General features: G+C 40.5%; 2 protein-coding genes across 3 annotated transcripts in view; both read right to left on the bottom strand.

Annotated features, from left to right (window-relative positions):
- The window catches only part of TPH2 (tryptophan hydroxylase 2), a 49,872-nt gene extending 38,077 nt beyond the window's left edge, over positions 1 to 11,795 (bottom strand). The window contains exons 1-5 of the mRNA XM_086884353.1: positions 11,462 to 11,795; positions 8,421 to 8,573; positions 6,015 to 6,198; positions 5,808 to 5,908; positions 2,904 to 2,971 (exon numbers count right to left, since the gene is read on the bottom strand). Coding sequence (XP_086740479.1) covers positions 2,904 to 2,971; positions 5,808 to 5,908; positions 6,015 to 6,198; positions 8,421 to 8,573; positions 11,462 to 11,566 — 611 coding nt within the window. The 5' untranslated portion in view covers positions 11,567 to 11,795. The remainder of the gene's footprint in view (positions 1 to 2,903; positions 2,972 to 5,807; positions 5,909 to 6,014; positions 6,199 to 8,420; positions 8,574 to 11,461) is intronic.
- Positions 11,796 to 21,671: 9,876 nt separating this feature from the next.
- TBC1D15 (TBC1 domain family member 15) overlaps positions 21,672 to 23,096 on the bottom strand; it is a 35,608-nt gene continuing 34,183 nt past the window's right edge. For both annotated transcript variants that reach the window (XM_086884354.1, XM_023932192.2), the window contains exon 17: positions 21,672 to 23,081. In XM_086884354.1, the coding sequence (XP_086740480.1) occupies positions 22,875 to 23,081 (207 nt within the window). In that variant the 3' untranslated portion in view covers positions 21,672 to 22,874. The remainder of the gene's footprint in view (positions 23,082 to 23,096) is intronic.

A 23,096-nucleotide genomic window follows, 5' to 3' on the forward strand; every position in this document is an offset into this window, starting at 1 on the left:
GATTTGCCTTTCCTCAGCATGGCTTGGGCTGTGCTGCAGCAGGATACTGAGGCTGTCTGCCAGAGCTGTCTCTGCCCAGATACCCAGAGACACTGACCATCCAGACAAGCAGATAGAGCATGTCCCTGGGGGAAGGATAACCAGTGCAGGAGACCTGAAGTATGAATGAGATTTCTGACACATTAGGTAACTGCCCAAAGCACTGATCTCCCAATTTTCCTGGTCCCTGGCTAAGAGTGTTTGGAGCCCCTTCTTTTCTTTCTGCTTGTAATAGTAGGACAAGATTGAAATCTTTTGAAGGTTTGAAAAGATGAGTGGAATGAAGGAGTACATCTGAGCAGTTTTGCTGAAGTTTAAGATCTGGTCCTCAAATAAGCTCTGGTTTGGATTTTTAGTTTTTGAAATGTGACTGCAAAAATGTTCCTAAGCCTTCAAAATCTAAAGAAGGAAAAGGTTTTTCTTTCCTTTCTTTGTTTTATTTTCTGGAAATATGCAGTATTACTTTATGTTATTTTTCAAAAAAGCTGTTTCTCTTCTGTTTTCAGGGTGGAAAAAAACACCACACTTTGAAGCAAAAGACTGACTACTGCTTAGCAAGCCAGCTGTGTCGCCATACTTAGGCAGCTGAGAGGGAGAAGGAAGGAAGATCTTTCCAGCAAGTTAGCAGCTGTGAAATGCACAGCACTATTGCTACCATCATGGATAAATAGAGAACCATCCCTCTTACTGAAAGAGCTGAAAGCACACACAGCCTGCCCTCATCCACAGGTATCCACTTGACATTTCACACTGCAGTAGATGCTAGGCAAGAAGCACTAACTTCACTGCAAGCATTAGACTAAAAGGAAGATAATAAATCAATCAGCTTTAAACAAACATTCTAACAAAAAAAAAAAGGTATCTCAATCTACATTTGAAAGCTGGCTAAACTCAGAGATTACCTGGGCAGCCTAGAGAGCTTCTCTACTAATAAACACCTGCAGGCAGCAGCCCAGTGTGCTGGATGGATGTCATCAGCATCCAGCTAAACAAACACCACTGTGGGCAGAAAGGGGAGAGAACACCAGCACCTACATGAGTAAGACTGGTAACATCTTAATGACTGGCATGGGACAAAAGTAAAGGAAAAATATAATCAAAATTATATGGTCAAAAAGCAGAGTTAATCCTCCTGTCCCCCCAGCCTTCTGCAGGCTGTATAGTAGCCTTATACTGAAAAACCTTCAAAAATTCAGTTTTTACTTGATTCCTGACAGGATGTGCCTCCTATAAGTGGAAAGAAATTTTGCACATTTCGTATTCTTAAACCACGTAGGTAGAAATCTCAAAGGAGAAAAAATGAAAAACCCGAAGAAGTGTAGAGAAGAAAATGGAAAAGAACATGAAATTAATATGTTCTTTCCCTTGAGAAAGAGGGCTTAAACCTGTTGCAAATAAAACCTAGAGTAGGATTAGAACTAGTTGAGTGCTTCTGTGACAAGAAAATTGCAACCCAGTAGGTGTTTGTAGGTAGAACAGCAAGTTTCCTAACTTCCAGGCACTGTAGCAAATTGAAAATACTGACTTGAAACAGGGAAAAAAAATCAGAGTGAGAAAACACTTGCAGTGTACTTATGCTCAGCCACCATATTCTCTAACTACATAAAAATGCACTGACTAAATTCTAAGAAGTTTGGAGCTGTATTGGCAAAACCAATATATGGCATTTTGCAGTACCCAGTACAATCATAGAATCATACAATTGTTAAGGCTGGAAAAGACCTCTAAGATTACCAAGTCTGACTGTTAACCCAGCACTGCTATGTTCACCACTAAACCTTGTCCCAAAGTGCCACATCCAAACACCTTTTGAACACTTGCAAGGGTGGTGATGCCACCATTTTCCTGGGCAGCCTGCTCCAACACCCAACCATCCTTTCAATAAAAAGGTTTCCTAATACCCAGTCTAAACCCTGGTGCAGCTTGATGCCATTTCCTCTCATCCTGTCACTTGTTATCTGGGAGAAGAGGCCAACCCCCACCTCACACAAGCTCCTTGTAGGCAGTTGTAGAGAGTGATAAGGTCTTCCCTGAGCCTCCTTTTCTCCAGGCTGAACAACCCCAGCTCCCTCAGCCCCTCCCCACCAGACCTGAGTTCCAGCCCCTCCACCATCTCCATTGCCATTCTCTGGACACGCTCCAGCACCTCACCGTCCTTTTTACAGTGAGGGGCCCAAAACTGGACACAGGACTTGAGATGTGGCCTCACCAGTGCTGAGTACAAGGGGAGAATCACTGCTCTGGTCCTGCTGGCCACACCATTTCTGGTAGAGGCCAGGATGCCATTGGCCTTCTTGGCCACCTGGGCACACGCTGGCTCAGGTCAGATGCTGCTGACCAACACCTCTAGATCATTTTCCACTGAGCAGCTCTCCAGCCAATTTTCTCCTGGCCTGCAGCACTGCAGGTTGTTGAGACCCAAATGCAGGACCTGGCACCTGGTTTGTTGAACCTCATGCTATTGGCCTCAGCCAAGTATAGTATGTACATCAAAAGAAAAAAATAATTTTGGGGTTTAGTGAGCTCTTCTAACTGTGTAGGGATGCTAGATATGTGTGATTCAGCAGTGCATCAGTTTGTCAGTAAGACATGTAAATACCCATAAAATATTTTCCAAGGTTTAAGCAGCTGTGAATAAAACACTAAAAGAGAGAGCGCCTGCATTTCGAATGCTTTACTTTCCTGTAGCTATATCAAAAACGTAGCAGGATTCCAAGCATCAGGTTCGCAATTTATAGCCTACACTAAACTAGTCAAAGTTTAAAGGATGACTTTGTCTACTGTTAAACTTCATCCTACAGAATTAAGTAGAGCATGAATTCTAACTAGTCAGCAGCACAAGGAAGAGTTATGCCAGTACTTACTATTTATAGCTCATGGCAACATCCACAAAGTACTTTCTTCTCTGTCGATAGACATTGTCTTTAAATCCCTTAAGCAAGGAAGAAGAAAGTAATTTACAATAAGGACATAAAATTAGCTTTAAGAATTATAAAATAAATCATTAAAGTGTTTATTTAGTACTTAGTTGCTTTGAATTTTGATTAACAGTCTCTAGTTGGACTGCAAGAGAAAATAAGGATGTTTTTTCTTCACTGGAGTTCCACAGGAGGTCTTTCAGGACAAAGGTACAATCATTCATCCAAGATGTTGAAAAGGGAAACTTTTTTCCCTGACATTTTATCTCGCTCATGTTTTCCTCGATCCGAACTGAGATCTACACACAGGTACATGGCACAATAATCTACCTGTTCTTCATACTTCTTTCTTCTCTAGAATCAAGCATCTAAGGATCATCTATGCAACTCATGTTGAAGATTCTTATTTAAGCAGTTGCCATCTCAACAAACACATTAGGAACTGAACCATCAGCCTCCAGCACCAGCCTGAGTTACAAAGGAAGGGCTCTACCTCATGGGCTACAGTAGGCTCACACCTTTTCCATATTAAGAGCAAAAGAGTTGCATAACACATACATGTTGGCCAGTTACAGCTCTTTGAGCTATTCAAAATTAGAACAAGATCTTTTCTATATCTTGAAAATATAAAGACACTTCAGATTTGGACTATAAGAAGAGTAAATTATTTTCAAAGTAGAACTGCCAATGTCCTGAATATACAAAAGGGTAAAGAGTTGTTTAAGTTGCCCAGCAAGTGCATTTAAGTTTTCCCCAGCCAAAGCTGAAAATAAAAATGTCTTTTTTTTCCTTACTGCTTACATAGACAAATGCAAAACACTGAAACAAATGAAAAGATAACATTGCTTGATTTGAAATACTTGTATGAGCTTCCATAAAACTCAGAAAACATTTTACTTCCCCATAACCAAAGCTGTGCTGCTGGGGCAGAGCATGGGAGGATTTCACAGGACTACAGAAAGCCTTTAAACCTCCACTCCTGCACAGAAAACTTCTTTGACTGCTAAAAAATTGTTGTAATCTGGGGGACCCTCCTTATCTCCTTATTCAGGAGACCTTTTGAGGTAAATTTTGAGTTACTCAGCTGAAGACCATTCAAGAGACCTGGAAAGTGATGGAAGACAACAGGGGACTTAAAAGCCTGTCAGGTATAATGAAACTGAGACTGAAATCATTAGCCTTTGTGGAGTGGGTTAAGCTGCTGAAGTGGTGCTATCCATACAGGCTCTGTAATAGGAGAATTCTCTTTGGTCCTCTGGCACATACACACCTCTGCTAAGGAACAGGGCAGGCACCTGGAATGGCCTTTCAAAGGTCAGTCACAGACTGAAGGGTTCTTACCCCATTTCCAACATCTAGCATGCTGCATAGGCTACCAAATGGTGTGTAAATTGTGTTTGTAAGAGTCCTCCCAAGTGTAAAATATATATTCATATCATGCAAATGTCCTTTTTTAGTTTTCTGTAAAACTGAAGGCAAATTTTCAGCAGAGTGCTCAAGTATTTAATGAAGGTACCAGCTCAGAACATAAAGCAGCATGTAATGGCCTGTCACAGCCATAAACTCAAAGCTGGAATGAGCTGTCTCTACAACCTCTGTTTGAACCAAATTATGGTAAATGGTTGAAGATAATCAACAGGCTTTTCCTTTCAGAGAAAATGTGAATTAAATCCCAGTTTGTCATCCAAAAGTACAGGGCAGAAACCTGGATTCAGGAACGTGCTCCCTGAATATGGACCCTCAGTATGGGAAGGGTTCCCACATGATACAGGAGGCTGAGAACCAAGCAAGGTGGTGGTTTTGATGATGATGATGATGATGATGATGATGATGATGATGATGATGATGATTGTGGCTGGTATGTGGACAGGTGACACCAGGGACAGTGGGGCTGCCATGGAGCTTTGTGATGGTTTGGCTTCTGTGTGCAGGGGTGAGAATCTGTGCCTGAGCACCCATCACTGCACAAAATGTGTGCAACAAAAAACAGAGGAAACTACCATCAACAGTTAGAGTTTAATCTGATTCTATTACAAGACAGTCTTATGGTCAGATATCTTAGTTCACTGCCTACTTCCTTTCAGATGGAAATTTCTGACAACAGTTTAATCCAGCCTGGTTTAGGAATTAATATAACTACCTACCACCAGCATCTTTCAGTCAAGTCATTCAGAGGTAGAAACTTGGATTAATAGAAAGAGAAAATATTTTAACACAAATACTTGCAATCATCTGGCATCTAAAAACTCAGAGATTAAGCATTTATAGCCATTAGCCAAAAGAAATAAAATAACAAATCCCTTTTTTCTGTCTTTTGCATTGAGCATTTGACACTACTACAGATACAAATTGTGCATGAAGGCTTGTCTCCTGCCACCAAAGTCAGGAAACAATGAGAGACACCTTCCCATCTGCTGCATTCATCAAAAACAGGAACATGTTTCTCTGTTTTATCTTGTAATTATCTCCTGAGTGCCAAATAATTCCTTCATAATTCTTTCTTCTCCGTCACCTACTAACAATAGCAACTCTTACCCAAGATCTACTTCTGGCAGAACTGAAAGTCACATTGATCTAAATTCTAAAGTTTGAAACCTTTCTATCAACCAATTTATTGTTTTTTAAATGCAACTAGTACAAAAGAGGATATACTCACTAAACAATGAATAAGTTTTGTGGAGGATCTGCATTTTGTGTATCTTTCTACAGAAAAGGAAAAATAATTCACTGAAACTACCAAAGAGAAACCAGTCCTCATCTTCTGAAAACAATCAGCAGCCAACAGGCTTTTTACTTGACTGGCAAATAACCCAACAAATCATCTACTGGAGAATTTTGTGTTACACTTACAGGGTGATCAGCATCCAGCTCAGATCCATACATCAAAACTCTCTGAGAACATTTGTCCAACTCAGAGATCTTCCTGGGGAACCAAGGGACACAGTCGAGGTCTGCAGGAGACAGAAAGCAGATTGAATGTGCTGGAGTGTAAGATCATGGAGATACCTGTGCAAAACATCTGACAGTGTCTAAACCGAGTGATAAAAACAGCCTTGCCTTCTTCATCAGTCCAGATGTTTTCTGGTGGATTGAGAGATACTATATTAGTTTGAAACTTGAGCAACTGGATTAGTTCATTAAATTCTTTCTTACTGCAGTCACAGTCCACAAAAATTTCCACCTCTGAATTCCTTCTCTTTGATTTTCGTGATTCAATATGAACCATACTCACGTGTTTTTCCTGTGGAAAGATGAAATAACAGATGAAATACAGACATACCTAGAAGAGCAATCTCAGAAGGGCAATATTGGTGGCACATTCCTCAGGAAAGTTTTCCAGATATTAAAAGGTCTTTTTATTGAAAGTACTCTCTTTTTCTATTTACAGGATTAGTTAGTGGCACATGCTAAATACCAATGACAAAAAATAACTTTACATGGAAAGTTAAAAAAAAAAAAAATTAATTAAGAAAGCCAAGTAATTATTTCATTTTATCTACCAAAACAATCTCTTACAGAGGACAGTATAACACAATTTTTTTTTATTTAATGCAATTTTATACTTATCATTGCTAGAAATATTAAATTCTAATGCAATTTTAGTCAGTAATTTGCATAATAATAATAATGCTAATTTAAATATAATTGAGTATGCTTCTTTAAACAGACGTTATTAAAAATATTACTCGACACACCTTAGTACCTGAGGAAGAAAATACTTTTATGAGAATAAATTTGTATCAATCCTCACCTATGTACTGTGCAGTTATCAATAACATAAGTGTTAATAGCAATATAATTAAAATCTACCTCAATTTATTCTCAATTGCAATGTCCCCATCAAACAGAAATCGTGCTACAAACATCAGTGTAAATACTTTTACCATGAAAACTTTCCTGTGGGGTCTCTCTCCCACCACAACTACTGGTCTGCCAAGAGTATCATAAAAAGACAGATAACCATAATGTGCTATGGCTGTCCTGATCTAGTGTGACAGCTCTGCTTCAAAACAGGAGGTTGGATTAGACGGCTGTTCTCAACATGACTGACCTCCTATGGACTCTGATTCTTCCTTTTTCTTGCTAGACAGAAACTATCTGTTACTTTTCACAACTATTCTTGCACTTACTCAGTGAAGCCAGTAAAACACTCGTTGACTCCCAAAAGGGAAGAAATTTGTGTCTGTATTTCCACTTGCCTGCTGTATTTTACAAAAATATCCATTTCAGGTGGCCGTCTCCTCTGGTAGATCCAACCAGCAATGTCTGTTTTTACACCTCTGGATACACAGATAGAGTTCTTTCACTGGTGTGCTCCATAGCTGTGTATACAGTGTAGCAACCCAATCACAGAAATTCAATTTTGTCTTCCCTAGGTTGAGAACAAAACCCTGCACTCCCCCCTGTAGTACTCAAATTGTTAAGTGACTACGTGGATGGGGGTGGATATTCATTCCTACCACATCTTCCAGACACAATTTAAGAGACCAGAGTTCTATGCCTATTCCCAAGAAGGGGTAGAAGATGTTTAAATCCAGAACTTCAGGTGTGAACACATACCAGCATTTCAGCCAGAGCTGCAGTTAGACACTTAACCCTTGGAGAACAGCTGCTTTGAGAACACAGTTCCTAAGGCAACTTCTATTCACTCACTTAGGCTTCCCCTCTTCGCCAAACACTCTGCTTCTTGGCAAACTCTCTCCTGTGGGTCTAATTCACATCTTTTTCTTGGCTGGAGAATTTACATGCCTGGGATTCTGTTCCCAGAGTCAGCTACTATGAGAGAGGCCTGGTAAGGCCCAGTGATCCCACACTTGCATCCCTCTGATGGTTTGGCCTGAGAGGCATGCTCCAAGCCACCTCCTAACATTCCCTTCGCTGCACAGACTGAACAACATAAGACTTTTATTGTGCTGCTTTAATGATCCTCAGACACACCTCCAAGCATTCTGACCAGGATTCTGACTGAAAAGCACTGATTGCATGGGGATCTGCCTGGGAACCAATACCTCACAATTTACATTCCAGTTAGACACATAAAACCCTGACCCTGCAAACACTTAAAGGTGTCTCTAATTTGAAGACCAAGCAAGGCTGCCACCAGCATCACCTGACTGTATGTAACATAGATGCCAAACTGCTCTCTGAAAGTTCCTCCTTTCATTGTGACCTGCACAGACAACTTCAAACCTAGCTTACAGTGTTGAGAATCACGTCAGAAACGTAAAGTGAATCATGTGAACATCAGCATCACTGTCAAACTTTTTTCCAGAAAACCCTTCACAAGCCCAAAATGCTTTGCTCAATGGTCCATAAAATTTAAAGTTACTTTTATTCAATTTTTCAGGGTGAGTGTAGCTGCACTCTGTTTCTCCTGCCACGGTCCATTAGATTGATATCAACAGAGCCTGGCCTCAGTAGCCATCCTCTGTCCAGCCAGCATAAATGATTTGTAAGCGTTACCTGGAAGAGTCTGAGAGCTTTCACCAATCCACCAACTTCATTCTTCAAGGAAAACACCACAGCTGTCTTTCCACCTTCAGAAGCAGATTCACTTTTCCCATTTCCCTTATTCCCTTTCTTCTCCTCATTTTTCCCAGAACTTGATCTGTTTAGCTAAAAAGAGATAAAAAACATGATCATCTCAGATGAAAATGGGAATTTCCTGCAAGAGAAATTTTTGTTTGAAAATAGCTGAACAGAACTCATGCTGGCTTAATTTGAAAGAAAAGATCTTGTATTTACTTGAAGTCAGGATCACAGGTTAAAGGCAGCTGCTAGAGATGATTGTGTAAGAGGCCAGTACATACAGAAATTTAAATAAACAAATGAATAAATAAATAAATAATCCTAAGGAAAAGCATAAATGGGATACAAATATGATGGCATTATTTGGGCAACACTATCATTAGAAGTAAATGTGAAGCAAATGGAGACAGTCTAAATTACTGGTAAAGCCTGCAGATCAGCTTTTGTAAACTGAATATTGCTGCAAAATCACAAGGATACTATTTTAACCTATACCAGTCAATTTATGAAGATGTGCACTGGTCTATATTTTTGTATTAAGCACTATTACATTTCAAACCAAAACTTTTTGTTGTCTGTTCTAGCACAATCAATGTTATCAGGTAATGGAATTCCTCCTGAGAAAACAAAACCTCTGTTGATTATAGAAACAAGAACAGAAATACTTAGACTGCAACACAGAATATCAAGTTGGAAGGGACCTCAAGGACCATCTCGTCCAATTTTTCTTGGCAAAAGCATGGTCTAGACAAGATAATCGATAAGCCAAATCTTAAAATTTCCCATTGCTGGGGAATCCACTGCTTCTCTCAGGAGATTTTTCCAGTGGCTGATTTTCTCATTGTAAAAAACTTTACATCCCACAAAAGATGAGGAACTCAAAAAATACAGAAAATTTCACCATCCTTACACCTACACTCTTACATTCTTCTCACAATTTGTGAGTCCAAGATTGCTTTAAATGAAATTTCAGTCAGCGTTTTCCAAAAAATGTCATTTTATCAGCTTAAATCTTGTTGAGATGCCAACAGTACAGCCTTTATTGACAATTTTTATAACATCAACCACAATTTTCAAAAAGCAGCCTGCATTTTCCTCTACCTAGGCTGCTGCTCCTGGAGAAATTAAATCTCCAGTGAAATGCTAACCACTTTGTTATAATCCATAAAAAAATATGAAAATAAACATCAAAAAACATAGACTATTTCAATGTTTTAAATGTATTAAATAGTCCTTCAGTAATTTCTAAAGCAGCTTACAGGAAATAACCTGAAAAATCAGCTTTTTAAACAGATCTTTTAACATTCTTTAAATGGCACAGGTAAAACCAGCCAGGTTTAAACTAGGTACAGGACATGCTAAGAAGTCTCTGTAGTCTTTTCTTATCATATATTAGAATACAACAAAACAACCTGGAAAACCAATTTGTTTGCAGAATGATACATGAATGGTTTCACACACATTTATTTTTTAGCAGTTGAGCTTGTATGGTTCTGCTCCTACCTGATATGGTAGGAGGTTTGCCCAGGGATACTTATGGGGAAGCTCAATTTTGTTTTAACTTCAGTAATATCTGGGATTTGGCTAAGTCTTTTTCACGTACATCAAGTACGTGATCAAAGTGACACCAAGTACGTGATCAAGTGACAAAGGTGCTGCTTTTACAGCATCTGTGGTTTTTTCCATGTGTGCTGCCTTCTAGAAGCTTTGTACACATGATCAACCAAGTCAAGCAAGCGTCTGAGAACCTCAATACTGGCAGTTCCTCTGGAAAACAAGGGCACTCGGCACTTTCCAAGCCTGTCACATTAGCTTCCCCAATACTCTCAAGAGAGCATTACCCAAAGTGATGTCTGAAAGGCCCTCTCAAGCATTTGAACACTAGAATGAATACCTATTTGTTATGAGCATAGTAGAGAAGGATGAACATGAATTTTATTAGCCACATTCATTAGCACACTTCATAATTAAACGACTGACAGACCAACTTTCCTAATGGAAATTAATTATCTGGAGCAAGTGCAAATTCCCGGGAAAATAAGTCGTTTACAGCAGATGCCAGTGAAGAGAGTAACTCAAATATAAAGACAGTAAAACAAATTTATTCCATATAATTCAAAGCTTTCAATAGAAGCTGCGTATGTAGAAACAGGGATATTCCACATTTTACTATGAGGACATTAGGCCAATTCAAAACTGGTACAAGCCCATATATTCTGCTGTTTTTACCCAAGTGATAAAAACCTTCATCTGTTACAAAATTTATAGGAGCCACAGTCTTCATGATCCCAGGTATTTCATGTATTCAGAGCAGGTTACCTTATTTAGTCACACATACATTTATTTACCTGTTAGAAGTTTATCCCACGCTTGAAACCACCCAAGCACCTGTTGCACCCATCTCATCACTTCCAGAGAGCCATTTCTGTCTCCTGGCAGTGTTTTTTCTCCAGCAGCCCCCTGGCACGGTGTTCCCACACGTGTCCTTGCAGCCCTGCCCGTCGGCAGGAGCCGGGAGCGCAGCAGCAAATCCGCCGGCCCCGACAGAGTGGGTGCACGGCACTTGTGTCTTCCCAAAAGTGTTTGTAGATGGTGCTGTGAAGCTTACGAGTGCCCTGAAAAGACAGACTCTGCTGGTGTATAAAGCCCGCCGGACTAACCAAGGATTTCCATAATCCAAGCATTTAAAACCACCTGAGCTGGATGTTTCCCTATTGCTCCGGTAGCAATACGGCTCATTTCTGCAGAAAGGCTTGTATCGCTAACGAAACTTTTTCTGTTATTTATGACACTTTTAAGGCAGCGTTTTGAACGGGGACCGACTCGCCAGCAAAGTTAGTTTCACCGGCCCCTGCAGCTGCTGAGAAACTGCTGACCTGACCACGGGGCGAGGAGCGAGGGGCGCGCCCGGCCTGCGGCACCGGGCCCCGGCGGAACCCGCCCCCCCGGCCGCCCGCCCCGGCCCCGGCACTTACGGTGAGGCCGCCGGCGGCGGGGCGCTCCTCCGGCAGGGCCGAGTCCAGCGAGAAGCCCCGGCGAGCCCAGTACTTGCTGGAGAACATCATCATGGCGGGCTGCATGGGGCCGGCGGGGGCAGCGCCGCGCTCTGCCCGCCTCGCCCGCGCCGCTGCCTTTATAGCCCCCGGCGCGGCTGATGGGAGCGCGATTAGGGCACACCGTGTGCGGGTGACGAGAGCCGCCGGCAGGCGGGCGCTCACCGGCCCCGCTCACCTCAGCAGCCGCGGCTGGACGGGACAGCGCAGCTCGGGGAGCCATCCCGCCGCCCGACGCCGGCAGCGGCCCCGCACCAGAGGTGGCGGCAGCGGCCCCGCACAGAGGTGGTGGCAGTGGCCCCGGACAGAGGTGGTGGCAGTGGCCCCGGGCAGGGGTGGCAGTGGCCCCGGGCAGGGGTGGCAGCGGCCCCGGGCAGGGGTGGCAGCGGCCCCGGGCAGGGGTGGCAGCAGCGCACAGGTCCCGCTGCGGAGCTGCTGTCCCCGCCCGGGCCGGGGCTGCTCCGGGCGGCTCCCCCGGGCGGCTCCCCCGCGCTCCCCTGGAGCCGCTCCGCTCCGCAGCCGCCCCAGCACGGCCGCTGGCTCCAGCGCCGCACGGCAGGGCTCAGAGCCCCGGCAGCAGCAGGCTCGAGAGAGTGCGGACAGCATGGCAGAGACCTGCAGGAACTGAGCTTCAGTACACTGGAGCTGTGCAGAGATAGCAAGAAATGCTTTGGTGTAGAAATTCATCTCTCTCCGTTTAAGTGAGCAGGAGGCAACTGCTGAAACTGTAACTTGATTGCAGGGTTAAAGGAACTCCGTCTCCCAAATTTACTTGAGAAAATTAGGATTTCTAACTTCTCTTTCGTTGTAACATTCATTTTGTGAAGTGCCACCACCACTTGCCATCCCACCTTCTCCTCACTTCTTTTCACTTCCAGATGTTCCTTCCCCACGTCGTCCTTTGAATAGGTTACCTTACAGCACTGAACAGCACATCTGAATTGGGAGCACTGGGTCAGTTTCCTTCAAGTAAAGACTCGGTTTTCTCTGCTCCAACACACCAGGAAGGGGAAACTTACTACTTCCCCTTGAAAAGCACCATCGGTGGCTTGTCCTGAGCCTCCCAAAAGAGGGGCAAACTAGCTGAATGCAACAGCTGGCTGCACGTGGCCTTAGCTTGGTATACACACAGATCATACAGATTGAGAAAGAAGCTGAAATCAGATCGACTGAAGGTGGGACACTGAGCAAGGAGCTGCACAAGGCAAGTAGTAGAAAGTATCCCTGAAAATACAAAGTTCATGTCACATCTAACTCAGCTGCAGACTGGCCCCCTTCACAGCCTCAAGGCCTTCACCCCTGAAAGACTCCTCACCTTGTAACTATCATTTACATTGTCATTTACATTATCATATCAGCATCACTAGGGAAATCATCTTGCTCTTCTACAAGAACAACACAGAAGCACAACAGAAGATATGAAGGCTTTTTCTCACACAGAATATCATGGAATTGTATTTTATCACATTGAAGAAAAAATAGCAAAAGCTTCCAGTCTAAACCGGCTGCTGTCAGTCAGATGCTTCCCTTCTTAAAATGAATGTCATGCTTGATATTCAGAATCAGGAGAGGTTCACAGCTGCCTCAGAACTCATAAGAGGCCAGAAGTAAACTCTTAGATTCACTTGTCCAGAGTTTCCCAGGAATAACATGTAATAAATCTTTTGTTTTTATGGCAGTACATTTGTAATATTTGGTTCCTCTACCTGCTCATTTAATGTAAATCAGTCATTTTTGTTATGCTAGCCCAAAAAGTTTTACTTCATTTTCCCAGTCAGAGAAAAGCATGTCTACACATATTACTAGCTCAGTCTCATATCCTAAGTTATCAAGAGATGTTCCCTGTCCTGTTTTCTCATTACTTTTGAAGATAGGAAAGCAAGTTGACATCTTTGGACTTGGATATTCCTATCTGCTGTGTATGAGATACATAGCACGGTTCCTGCAGTTGAACAATTTATGAGTGAGGTTGCTTAGCACTTTCTGAATGCTTCAGTGACAAAACCGAGCACAACTGAGCTGCCTTTCCACCTACAGGCGGGACTGAGCATGATTTTATTTACTGTTAGATCCTGGCTTTGCAGCTGGGACATCACACAAATCAATGACCCTACTGCTCCACAGCCTTGTTGTTGTTGCACCTCTGTGCAGCAACCAGAGCACAGCAAAGGTTTTGTCTCTGACTCCTGAATGCAAAACAAATGAAGGTGCATTGTGTCAGCAGGTGTTAATAACAGGTAGGAGGACTCAAACTCTTCAACTGTTTTGACCAAACTGTTGTCTGCCCCTGTGTCTCACAGAGAGAGACTGCTTCTCCCTAGAAAGGAAGTTCTTCTTTTGCAACTTGTATTTTGTAGGTGGACTTTGCCATATCAGCACCAGATCAAAAGACATTTATGGACTGAAAATGTTTATTTCTTCTTTGTTCTAGCTGCTGTACAACAGAGCTGGTATGTGGCTCTGGGAATATCATTAGCCACAAATTTTGTTGAGAGCTCAACTTATTTTTCTACAGTTCACAGTGCTGTATACTTAGGCCAAGTAACTTCTTAAAATCACTGACCAAAAAAATTAGATGTTCATCAAAGCAACTGTTCAGAAGTAGGTGATCTAGAGCATGTCAGGGTGTCATTCAGCAATGATATTTCATCTTGGGAAACAGAGTTAACACTGACAGTAAGAAATGGATAAGCTTACTCTTTTTAGTAAAAGGTCCTCACTGCCTATAATCAGAATTCATAAATTGCAAGGTCCTCTTTACCTTACACACCTTTTTTCTCTCATGAGACAGCAGAGTCACTCTTGCTTGAAATCCTCATCTATACACTTTTTAAGCTTAAAAATTTGCAGAATTCTCAAGTGAAAATTGAAATATAAAGCAAATCTGCAAGATGTTTTCAATGTTTGAGTCATTTTACCCCCACTAGAGAAAGAAGCATATTTTCCTTAAAAATATTTGTAACCTTTATCATAGCTTGATTTAACTGGAGGATGAAATTCACAGGGCAGAGCAGCTAATATTGACCAAGAAACTAGCTGAATTTAACCCTGGCTCTCCCAGATCACCAAGTCTTTGTCTTGAGGCACACTACAGCAGGAGGGAGAACCCTCAAGTCATTATGTAGCAGAAAGAGAAAGAAATGAAGCTACGAGAAGGTATCAAAAAAGCATAAGGAAAGATGACCTTCACAAGGATCTAAAATGTAAACAGCACCATTATTCAATGTCAGGTAAAAAAGGCAGGGCAGAGAACAGATGTGCTAATTATTCATGTAAGAGATGTTGATACAAGCAGAAAATAGACTTCCCAATACCTTTTCAAATCACAATTTTGTTGGTAAAATGATGATGTTGTGAAACAATTGACAAGTGGACTAACCAAGGGAGCTTTTTCATCAAGGAAAGAAAGATGCAAAATCTGTTTCTGTTTATCAGAGATACACACACAGACTCCTAAGTCCAATTCTCTGAGCAATGTAGGTCTGCTGAAAAACCTCTGATGACAACATACATTTAATTTTTAAGTCATGAAGACATAGGAAGCATGGGTTTTCAGGCAACCAGAAAAATCTTCCCAAACTCTTGTAACACTAAGGGGATTTTAACCAATCAACAACCACTGGGCAAGGATATCTACCAAAAGATAGACTGGCCAGAAAGATCCAAGAACACAGATGATATGAGCATAAAGTGAATTCACAAACTTCAGCAAAAGAAAGGTTCTGAGAAAAAGCAGAAACTGACAATTTCAGGAATAAAAAAATCAATAAATTCAGTACAAGAGCCAAGAAGAGGGAACGTAGAGAAGACAGTTCTTTCTCTGCTCCATGGAAAACATAGTTTAATCAGGAAGTTATTTGATTACAGAGGAAGTGCAGTCTTCTACTGCACTTTTACTAGTCATAGCATAAGCCATTAGTTCATCATTATCCTCAGTTCAAAAGAGGAGCTTATAGGAGATACAAACTAGGACCAAGCTACCAAATACAGGCAGAATAGCACACCAATGAAGGCTGTGGTACAAAATTCAAAGTCATTAATATAGGACATCAAAACCAACTGGTTAAGAAATTACTACAGCAGTAGCTAGAAGAAGCAAAATATCAGACCACTGAACAAAAGGAAAGGACAAAACAAAAAAACCCTTAAAATTAGCTAGGTATTTCATGCACTTTTTTTTTTTACATCAGTCTATGTTAAAGAACCAACTGTGACCAGATGTCTGTCATAACTAATAGCAAGGGCAGAGAGATAAGTTCTTTGCTTTTAACAAGATGAAACAGTGTTGGAGAATACTCGTGATGAGTCCGATCATAGCGAATGAGAGCACAGAAACCACTTACAGAGGAGGCTCATTAAACCTCTGCCATCAATAACTGTTTGAAGAACTATGGGGAAGGACAAGTGACAAAAGACTGGGAAAAGGCCAAAATTATGTCAATCTCCAAGAAGATAAGGGGGAAGAAGAAGGGCTGAAGAATTACACACCAGTCTAATTTCTTTTGTTTGAGAAAACAGAAGTACCAAAATTATTTGTAAAGATTCAAAAGATAACAGATGATTAAACAGTCAAGACAGATTTGCTGAGAACAAATTGAGTCAAGCAAATTTCATTTCCTCTTATGACAGTCCTGTGGAACAAGGCAAAACAATGCATGTCATTCATCTTGATGGTAGTGTAGCATTTGGCATAGTCTCTCATAACCTTGTCACAAGAGAGATAAGGAAAACAGGTACAGATGGAAGTAACAGATCATACAAAGGGGTGAGTTAAATGGAAGAGCGCAGAGAACAGGAGAGCCTCAAGTACCTACCCTCACACCTATACTATTTAGTAGAAGCCTTACATGAGCCCCTGGAGCCCAGCTGTAAATTCCCAGACTGTACCTACATCAGAAATGCTGTAATAGTTACAAAACTTAAACAGATGCTGGGGCACAGAGGGCTGCTTACAGATAACCAACTGCACAATCACCAGGGAAGGCAAACTTCATGTGAGGGAAGTCAGAAGTTACAGAAAATCTCCAGCTCCATGCAATCACTCCATCTGCCCTGGAAATCCACTAACACCTGAAACTTGCTTGCATAATACAGTGTAGGATCTCCAAAGGTATCCTGCAAAGGGATTAGACAGGCATTTAGCACAAGATATGCCTTCCAAGAGGAGATACTGTAACTAATCAATTATTGACAAGTTTTTTAAAGTGCCTGCTAATATTACAGATCTGGAATTTTAACAAACTTGTTGTATGCATATATACAGGTATTCACCACATGATGAAAAAACATGAGGTATGATTGATCTAAGGTAATTTAGGTCTGAAATTTATCAGCTCCTTTATGTTGTTAACCACATGCTGCACAAGTCACTCTTAACGGCATAAAAGGTGTAGCAGCCCAGGGCAGAGTATAAAGAACTGCGATTGCCACTTTAGGTCACAGCAGTTGTACTGTTTGTTGTTTGAGGAATTATCAAGTCCCTGAACCCAAAAGTTTGTACTTTAAAGATCTCCTTGTTCTCCTGCATCACTTACTGGAGCAGAAAACCAGAGGAGTGTGTGGAAGGTCTCCAAGACCAATACCCAACGTGCTTTGGAAAAAATCTGGTGTTGCATTGCAACTCTCATTGAGTTTCGCAAGCAAAAGAGAACATTTGCACACCAGTTGTATGTAATACAACTATTTCTTGCATCAGATATAGATGGGTGCTTAAAAAGAGCCCTCTTCAATATGGCAAGGATTTTTTTCCTAACATGATCTCATTCATCATCAAGAATCATCACACCAAAGGGGTCAGGCTGGGACTGGAGCTCACTTTCCTCATAGCAGTCTGTATGGTGATGTGTCTCTGGGTTTGTGCCTGGGTCAGTGTCAGTAACACAGCAGGGTTTCAGCGGCTGCTGAACGCTGCAAAGCACTCAGGTTGTCTGGCTGCTTCCCAGGGGGGGACACGAGCCTGACAGCAGTCACAGCCAGGACAGCTGACCAAACTGACCAAAGGGACATTCCACACCACATGCCATTGTGCTCTGTAATAAAAGCTCAGGGAAAGAAGGAAGCAGGTCATGGCGTTTCATTCATGATCATGGCATTTAACTTTCCAAGGAACCTGTGCTGAGATCTTGCTTTCCAGGAGGCGCATGGACACCTGCCTGCTGATGGGCATCAAATCCTCGTTGTGCTTTCCTTGTGGGAGCAGCACTTTTCCTGTTAAACTGTCATTACCTCAGTCCATGAGCCTTCCTGCCTTCCATTTTCTCCCCATCCCATGGAAGAGAGGAACAGTCAAGGGGCTGGGTGGGTGTGTGGCCAGGGCCAGCTACAACACTCCAAGGGACGCAAGGGACCACCTTTTGCTGAGCTGCTGAAGCCTGGGCAGCAGTTTTGGCTCTGCACACTGGGCTCTGCAGCAATTGTAGAAACCTGTAGAAACAGTCTAAGAGCTAATGTTAAAGTAGGGCATGAGGCCTTGTGTTGGTTATATGTTAGTTTGATTATACAGGCTTGTGTAATCAAAATATACACTGTAATTGAATTCTTTCAAAACAAAACCCATCTAGAAGAAAGGAACAGAAGAATGGAATTAATAGAATTCATCTCTTTGAATTACATAGAAAATTTGAAAAACTGTGAAATTCATTTTGGATGAGGTAAAAATTGGTATCTTACAATATATCTTTTGTTTGCAATTCATCAGAAAAATTCAATTTGTGCCAAAGATATTGTGATTTAATGTGAAAAAAGAGCACACATTCTCTAAAAAATGTTTAAGAATAAAATCATCACTTGAATGAAAGACTAATTTCAAGCTTAGTTTATACAAAGTATGTATTGCAATATCCCTTAATCGAATGGCACATTTTGAAGTACCACTAAACATGAAGGACAACATATCTTTTAACACCATAAAAAAACCCTTAAAACCATTTGAAAGCATCTTCAAATCAAATATATAGTATCACACATATATGAAATCTGTCTGTTAAGTGCTCAGTTATGTACCTGTGTATCATCACCTTATCAATGCTCATATACAAAGCTCACGGTCGCACCAATTACTGAGCTAGACATAATTATTATGGATTAGGATTTCTGGCTTTAAACTCAGCCACCATAGAGCAGCTCATGGCATTTTTCTTGTAAGAACAAGCAGTGACTTCTCCCACTATGGTTCTTTAAAACAAAGATTGCTCCAGCCGCTGACTGAATACTCAGAAAAAACACACAACAGATTTGAAAAATATATTTTAAGATATTTAGCCAACCACAGGTAAAACTTCTACCAGTCACTCTTCTGCAGCCCACAGACCAAACCTCAGTTTGCAATGATGAAAATTGAGTCTGAGGAGCAGTCAACACATGAGCAAATTATTAATCCTGCACTTGGCCCATTTAATTGCATTTTTCCAGTCCTGTTTGTAACATGAATCAATTCACAGATGCACTTTTAAAATGTCGCTAACCTGTTCAGCGTTGTCATCTCTGTTGTCTAACAGGGAATGATTTGAGGAAAATATTACTTCCACCTACAGAAATTCAACCCCATACTTGGTAAGGTTTCATTTGCAGGACAGTAGTATGCAAAAATCATGCTAGTGATGCCAAAACCAGTTCATAATCCAAATTCTGAATGCTGAATTACTTTAAATAAAATCTTTTTTCAAATTAGGTGACTGTCTTATAACAAAAAATTATTTAGACAAGTGAGGAACAAGTGCCCCACATATTTTGAACTAAAATATTATCTCAAAAAGTTGAAGCTAGAACACTTTTCACAGTTTTCTGAAAAGTCTCATTAATGGAGCTTTAATTTGGTGCTCAAGAACATATTTGAAAGTAATGAGGAAAGCAGCTCCTCACTGTTTGGCTGACTGGGGCCAAGGAATTTTGTCAAATAATGTGTGAGGAAAAACTGAAGAGAATAATTAATGGAGCACCATCAGCATTTTTAAACTGTCCACTCAAAAAATTTAAAAGTTTTTAAGAAAAATCTTATTAGCAACAAAACTAGGCTGTATAGAACATAAACACCTTAAATTAAATGCAGTGTTTTGTATTAGCGATGTTTTTGTTTTGATTTATAGTTCAATATCACACTATTTCTACATCTGATTCTCAAAGCAATCAGGACTTGATGTAACACACATATAGCCTTAGCTTCCTTAAGAAGATTACCTGCAACAACCAAAACAAAAACCTCCTAACCCAACACAGGTCTGAAGGCCACTGGCTACAGCATTCACTGGCTGCAAACACAGGTACTGTAGCTGAACAGCACAGGCACTACCCAATGTAACTGAAGCTTTAAGTGATGACTGTAGGTAACTTAGGATCATCTTTTTATAGTTTTTGACTTCCCAGGATCAAAACTACTTCATAAACATTCACATTAGTCCAAATTTCCAAGAAACTTCCACCTCCATTTTGTAAGCTATTTCCATTCCTGTTTTGTAAGCTATCATCTTGCTCACAAACAGAATAAAATAACTTCAAGAATGTAATTTCAAAACAAATAAAATTGTCCAAACATGCAAAATGAGAAAAAAATGGCTTTGAAAGAACTATCTCAAGGTAATTTTTACCTTGGAACAGGTAACACTGGAAAACTGCTATGACTGAAAAATATGAAGTTGTAAATCTCACCCACAGAAGATAATTATCTTCAATTGTCAAGCACTAAAAACAAAACAAATTTGCAGGATTTAAACCAGTATTGCCTTTTATGGCCTGACAACTGTGACCAAACTGTGTTCTGGTTGAGTTCACATTTACTAATTCTAAACAATCTATGCCATTCAAACACAAAAGAAATTTAAGCATCCTGAACCATCAACCCAAAGCATTTCATGGCATTTTAGCCATCAAGATCCTGATTAAGGCTTCTCACAGGGTTTTTGTAGTCTCCACTGCATCTAAATCCATCCCAAACAACCAGGAATAGTTTGGTGTGGAGGATGAGGTTCCTCCTGTAACTCTTTGCCAGGCTGCCTGTCAGCAGGAAGGAAACTACAGACAATGAATGCTGCAAGGGGCCTTTCATCTTATTGTTGGGAAGCTGAGCAAGCCTACCTAGCCCAAGCCCTCCACAGCTGCTCACTGTTACCTCACAAGCAACCTTCTCATCCTTGACATCCAAGTGCTGAACAAAAAGGGAAAAGATGAACAATTATACCCAAAAAGGAAAGGAAAACTTTACTTTAAGGGCTGGTAGATTTTCTTAGTAGACATAGCTGTAGTTCTAAGAGATTACAGAATTCCACTTAAATATGCCTTTCCCAAACATTTGAATATTCATGTTCAGCCCAGTTATGGTGTTCTTCAAGATCTCAGTATCTTGAATAGTTTTTTGTGGCTGTACATCCTGAATAACTAAGAACCACACACAGTTAACTGACAGCTTGCCCACTGCATTTCTGTCGTAGATATTTCCCTCCTCCTTCCATAGTTTCACTGAATATAACCTTTGATGAAACATTTTGCAAGTACACTTCAAAGTAAACTAGGAGCTCCAAAAATACTGAAACTAACTTGCTTAATATTTTTGAACCAAAGTGTTGAATATCTAAGTTCTAATGCCTTTCTGTATTCTATGTCACATTAAATTAACTGCCAAGAAGTACAATGCTCACCAGGGAACAAAGGCATGATGCTTCACAGCAATTTCCTGGGCAGGAAATGAAAGGCTACAGATAATGCTGAGCTGTGAATCCTTGACTTGCACAGCATAGGACTCAAGTTCTTATTAACTGATGAGAGATAGCACATTGAAGATATTAAAACCTAAATCTATACTGATTCAGCTGTCCACTGTTTGCACACAAGCGGTGAGAGAAGTTGAACTGACTCCCAAATTATTGTAACAACTTGATTTATCTATTAAAGCCTTTTGTATTACTTGTATTTGCTTAATATGGCACAAATAACATTTGTAAAAGTAAACTGCTCCACAAGAAAAGAAAGCTCTGCCATATCCCACACTTCAACTAGCTAGAGAGGAAAGGCATGTTCCATTCTGTAGCAACAAGCAGAAACTCCCACAGCTCTTCATTACCCAAAAAATATGTCCTATCCATGGACTAACCACTAACTCTCCCCTGTCTCATGTTCTTACATTAACAACCAGACAACTAGATTTTTTTTTTCTCTAAATATGATTTAATTAAAAACACTAAATCAGCTTTGACTTTTATTTTATATATGTACAATAGTTACCAAATAATGAATACACTTAATCAGTTATGTTAAATTTCACATAACGTCAAAGGACATCAGCGTGGCATGGAATAAACTCACTGTCTTTTGCAAATACAAAAAATGCATTAGTATTAATTGTGATTACTATTTTGGTGTGTGGTTTGTGGGTTGGCTTTTTTACAACCTGCTTATTAATTTTCCAAATAATGTTGCCATAAAAACAGTGTAAGTAGTTAATTGATCAGTTAATATACTAGCAAATATGAACATTAGTAAAGTTTGCAAGATATCAATTGCAAAATTACATCAAGTGTAGGACTGAATATATTCACATGAAAGTTACCTTCAGTTAGAAAAGTTTTGAAAAAGAGCTCAGTTTGGAGCTGTGCATTAATTTGGTAAAACTGATTCATATGAATGAACAGTCAAGTTTATTCAGATATTGAAAATACGACTATCCATTTTAGTATTCACAAACATTTGTGTATATAGTGTGTGTATATGTGTAAATATATATATATGTATATATAAAGTGAAGATATGTTAATGTAAAAATATACTGTTCATCCACTCCCAATTACACAAAATTCAGTATTTGGACATTAAACTGTGCAAGTATGAATGTCCATTTCAAATCTACATTCAACCAGCAACAAATACTTAGAAGTATTTTTGTAAACATTTGAGATAGGAAAAAAAATCCATTTACAAAAGAATCCTCCTTTAGCACATCAGCATCACTTCAGCTTGAAAATTTTGTACAGCAGCTTCAGCTGGCATATTGTGAATCTGCTCAAATCAAAGAGATCACATTGTCTTAGATCAGTATGTGTGAAAGCTCAGCAAATGCAGAAATTCCTTTCATTCTTAATCACCATCCATTTCCAGTTTACCAGCAAAAAGAAAATGCACTTGGCTACAAAAATATTAAGGAATGTTATTGAAAACAAAAGGCTATTTTGGTAGAAGAAACTACAAAAATAGTTGAGTCATGTTGTAAAGCTTTAATGCAAAAGCATTACAGTACAGATTTTCTTTACAACCTTAAAGCTTAATCAACACCAAATTTAAATATCCATCTCTCAAGTGCTTGACCGAAACGTGCTCAGCAGAAGTCTTTCTCCAAGGTGACCGAGTGTAATTATGCAGGTGTGAGGCTCTGCGTCTCAGCCGTCTGTTGAGCGCCGTCCCTTGTCCCATTGGCAGCAATTACAGGGGTTGAGATACTCTGATACAGCGACGTCGGACAACTCAACTCAGCTCCACTTTCATCCTCTCCAGTATCTGAATCCGGTGTTACTGAACTGTTCTCTATCCCCAGGATCTCACTGACTGTTTGAGGCAATTCCTAGGAAGGAGGTGG

Source organism: Cyanistes caeruleus, chromosome 4 (genome assembly GCF_971803275.1).
Source record: "Cyanistes caeruleus chromosome 4, bCyaCae1.hap1.1, whole genome shotgun sequence".
NCBI classification, from domain to species: Eukaryota; Metazoa; Chordata; class Aves; order Passeriformes; family Paridae; genus Cyanistes; species Cyanistes caeruleus.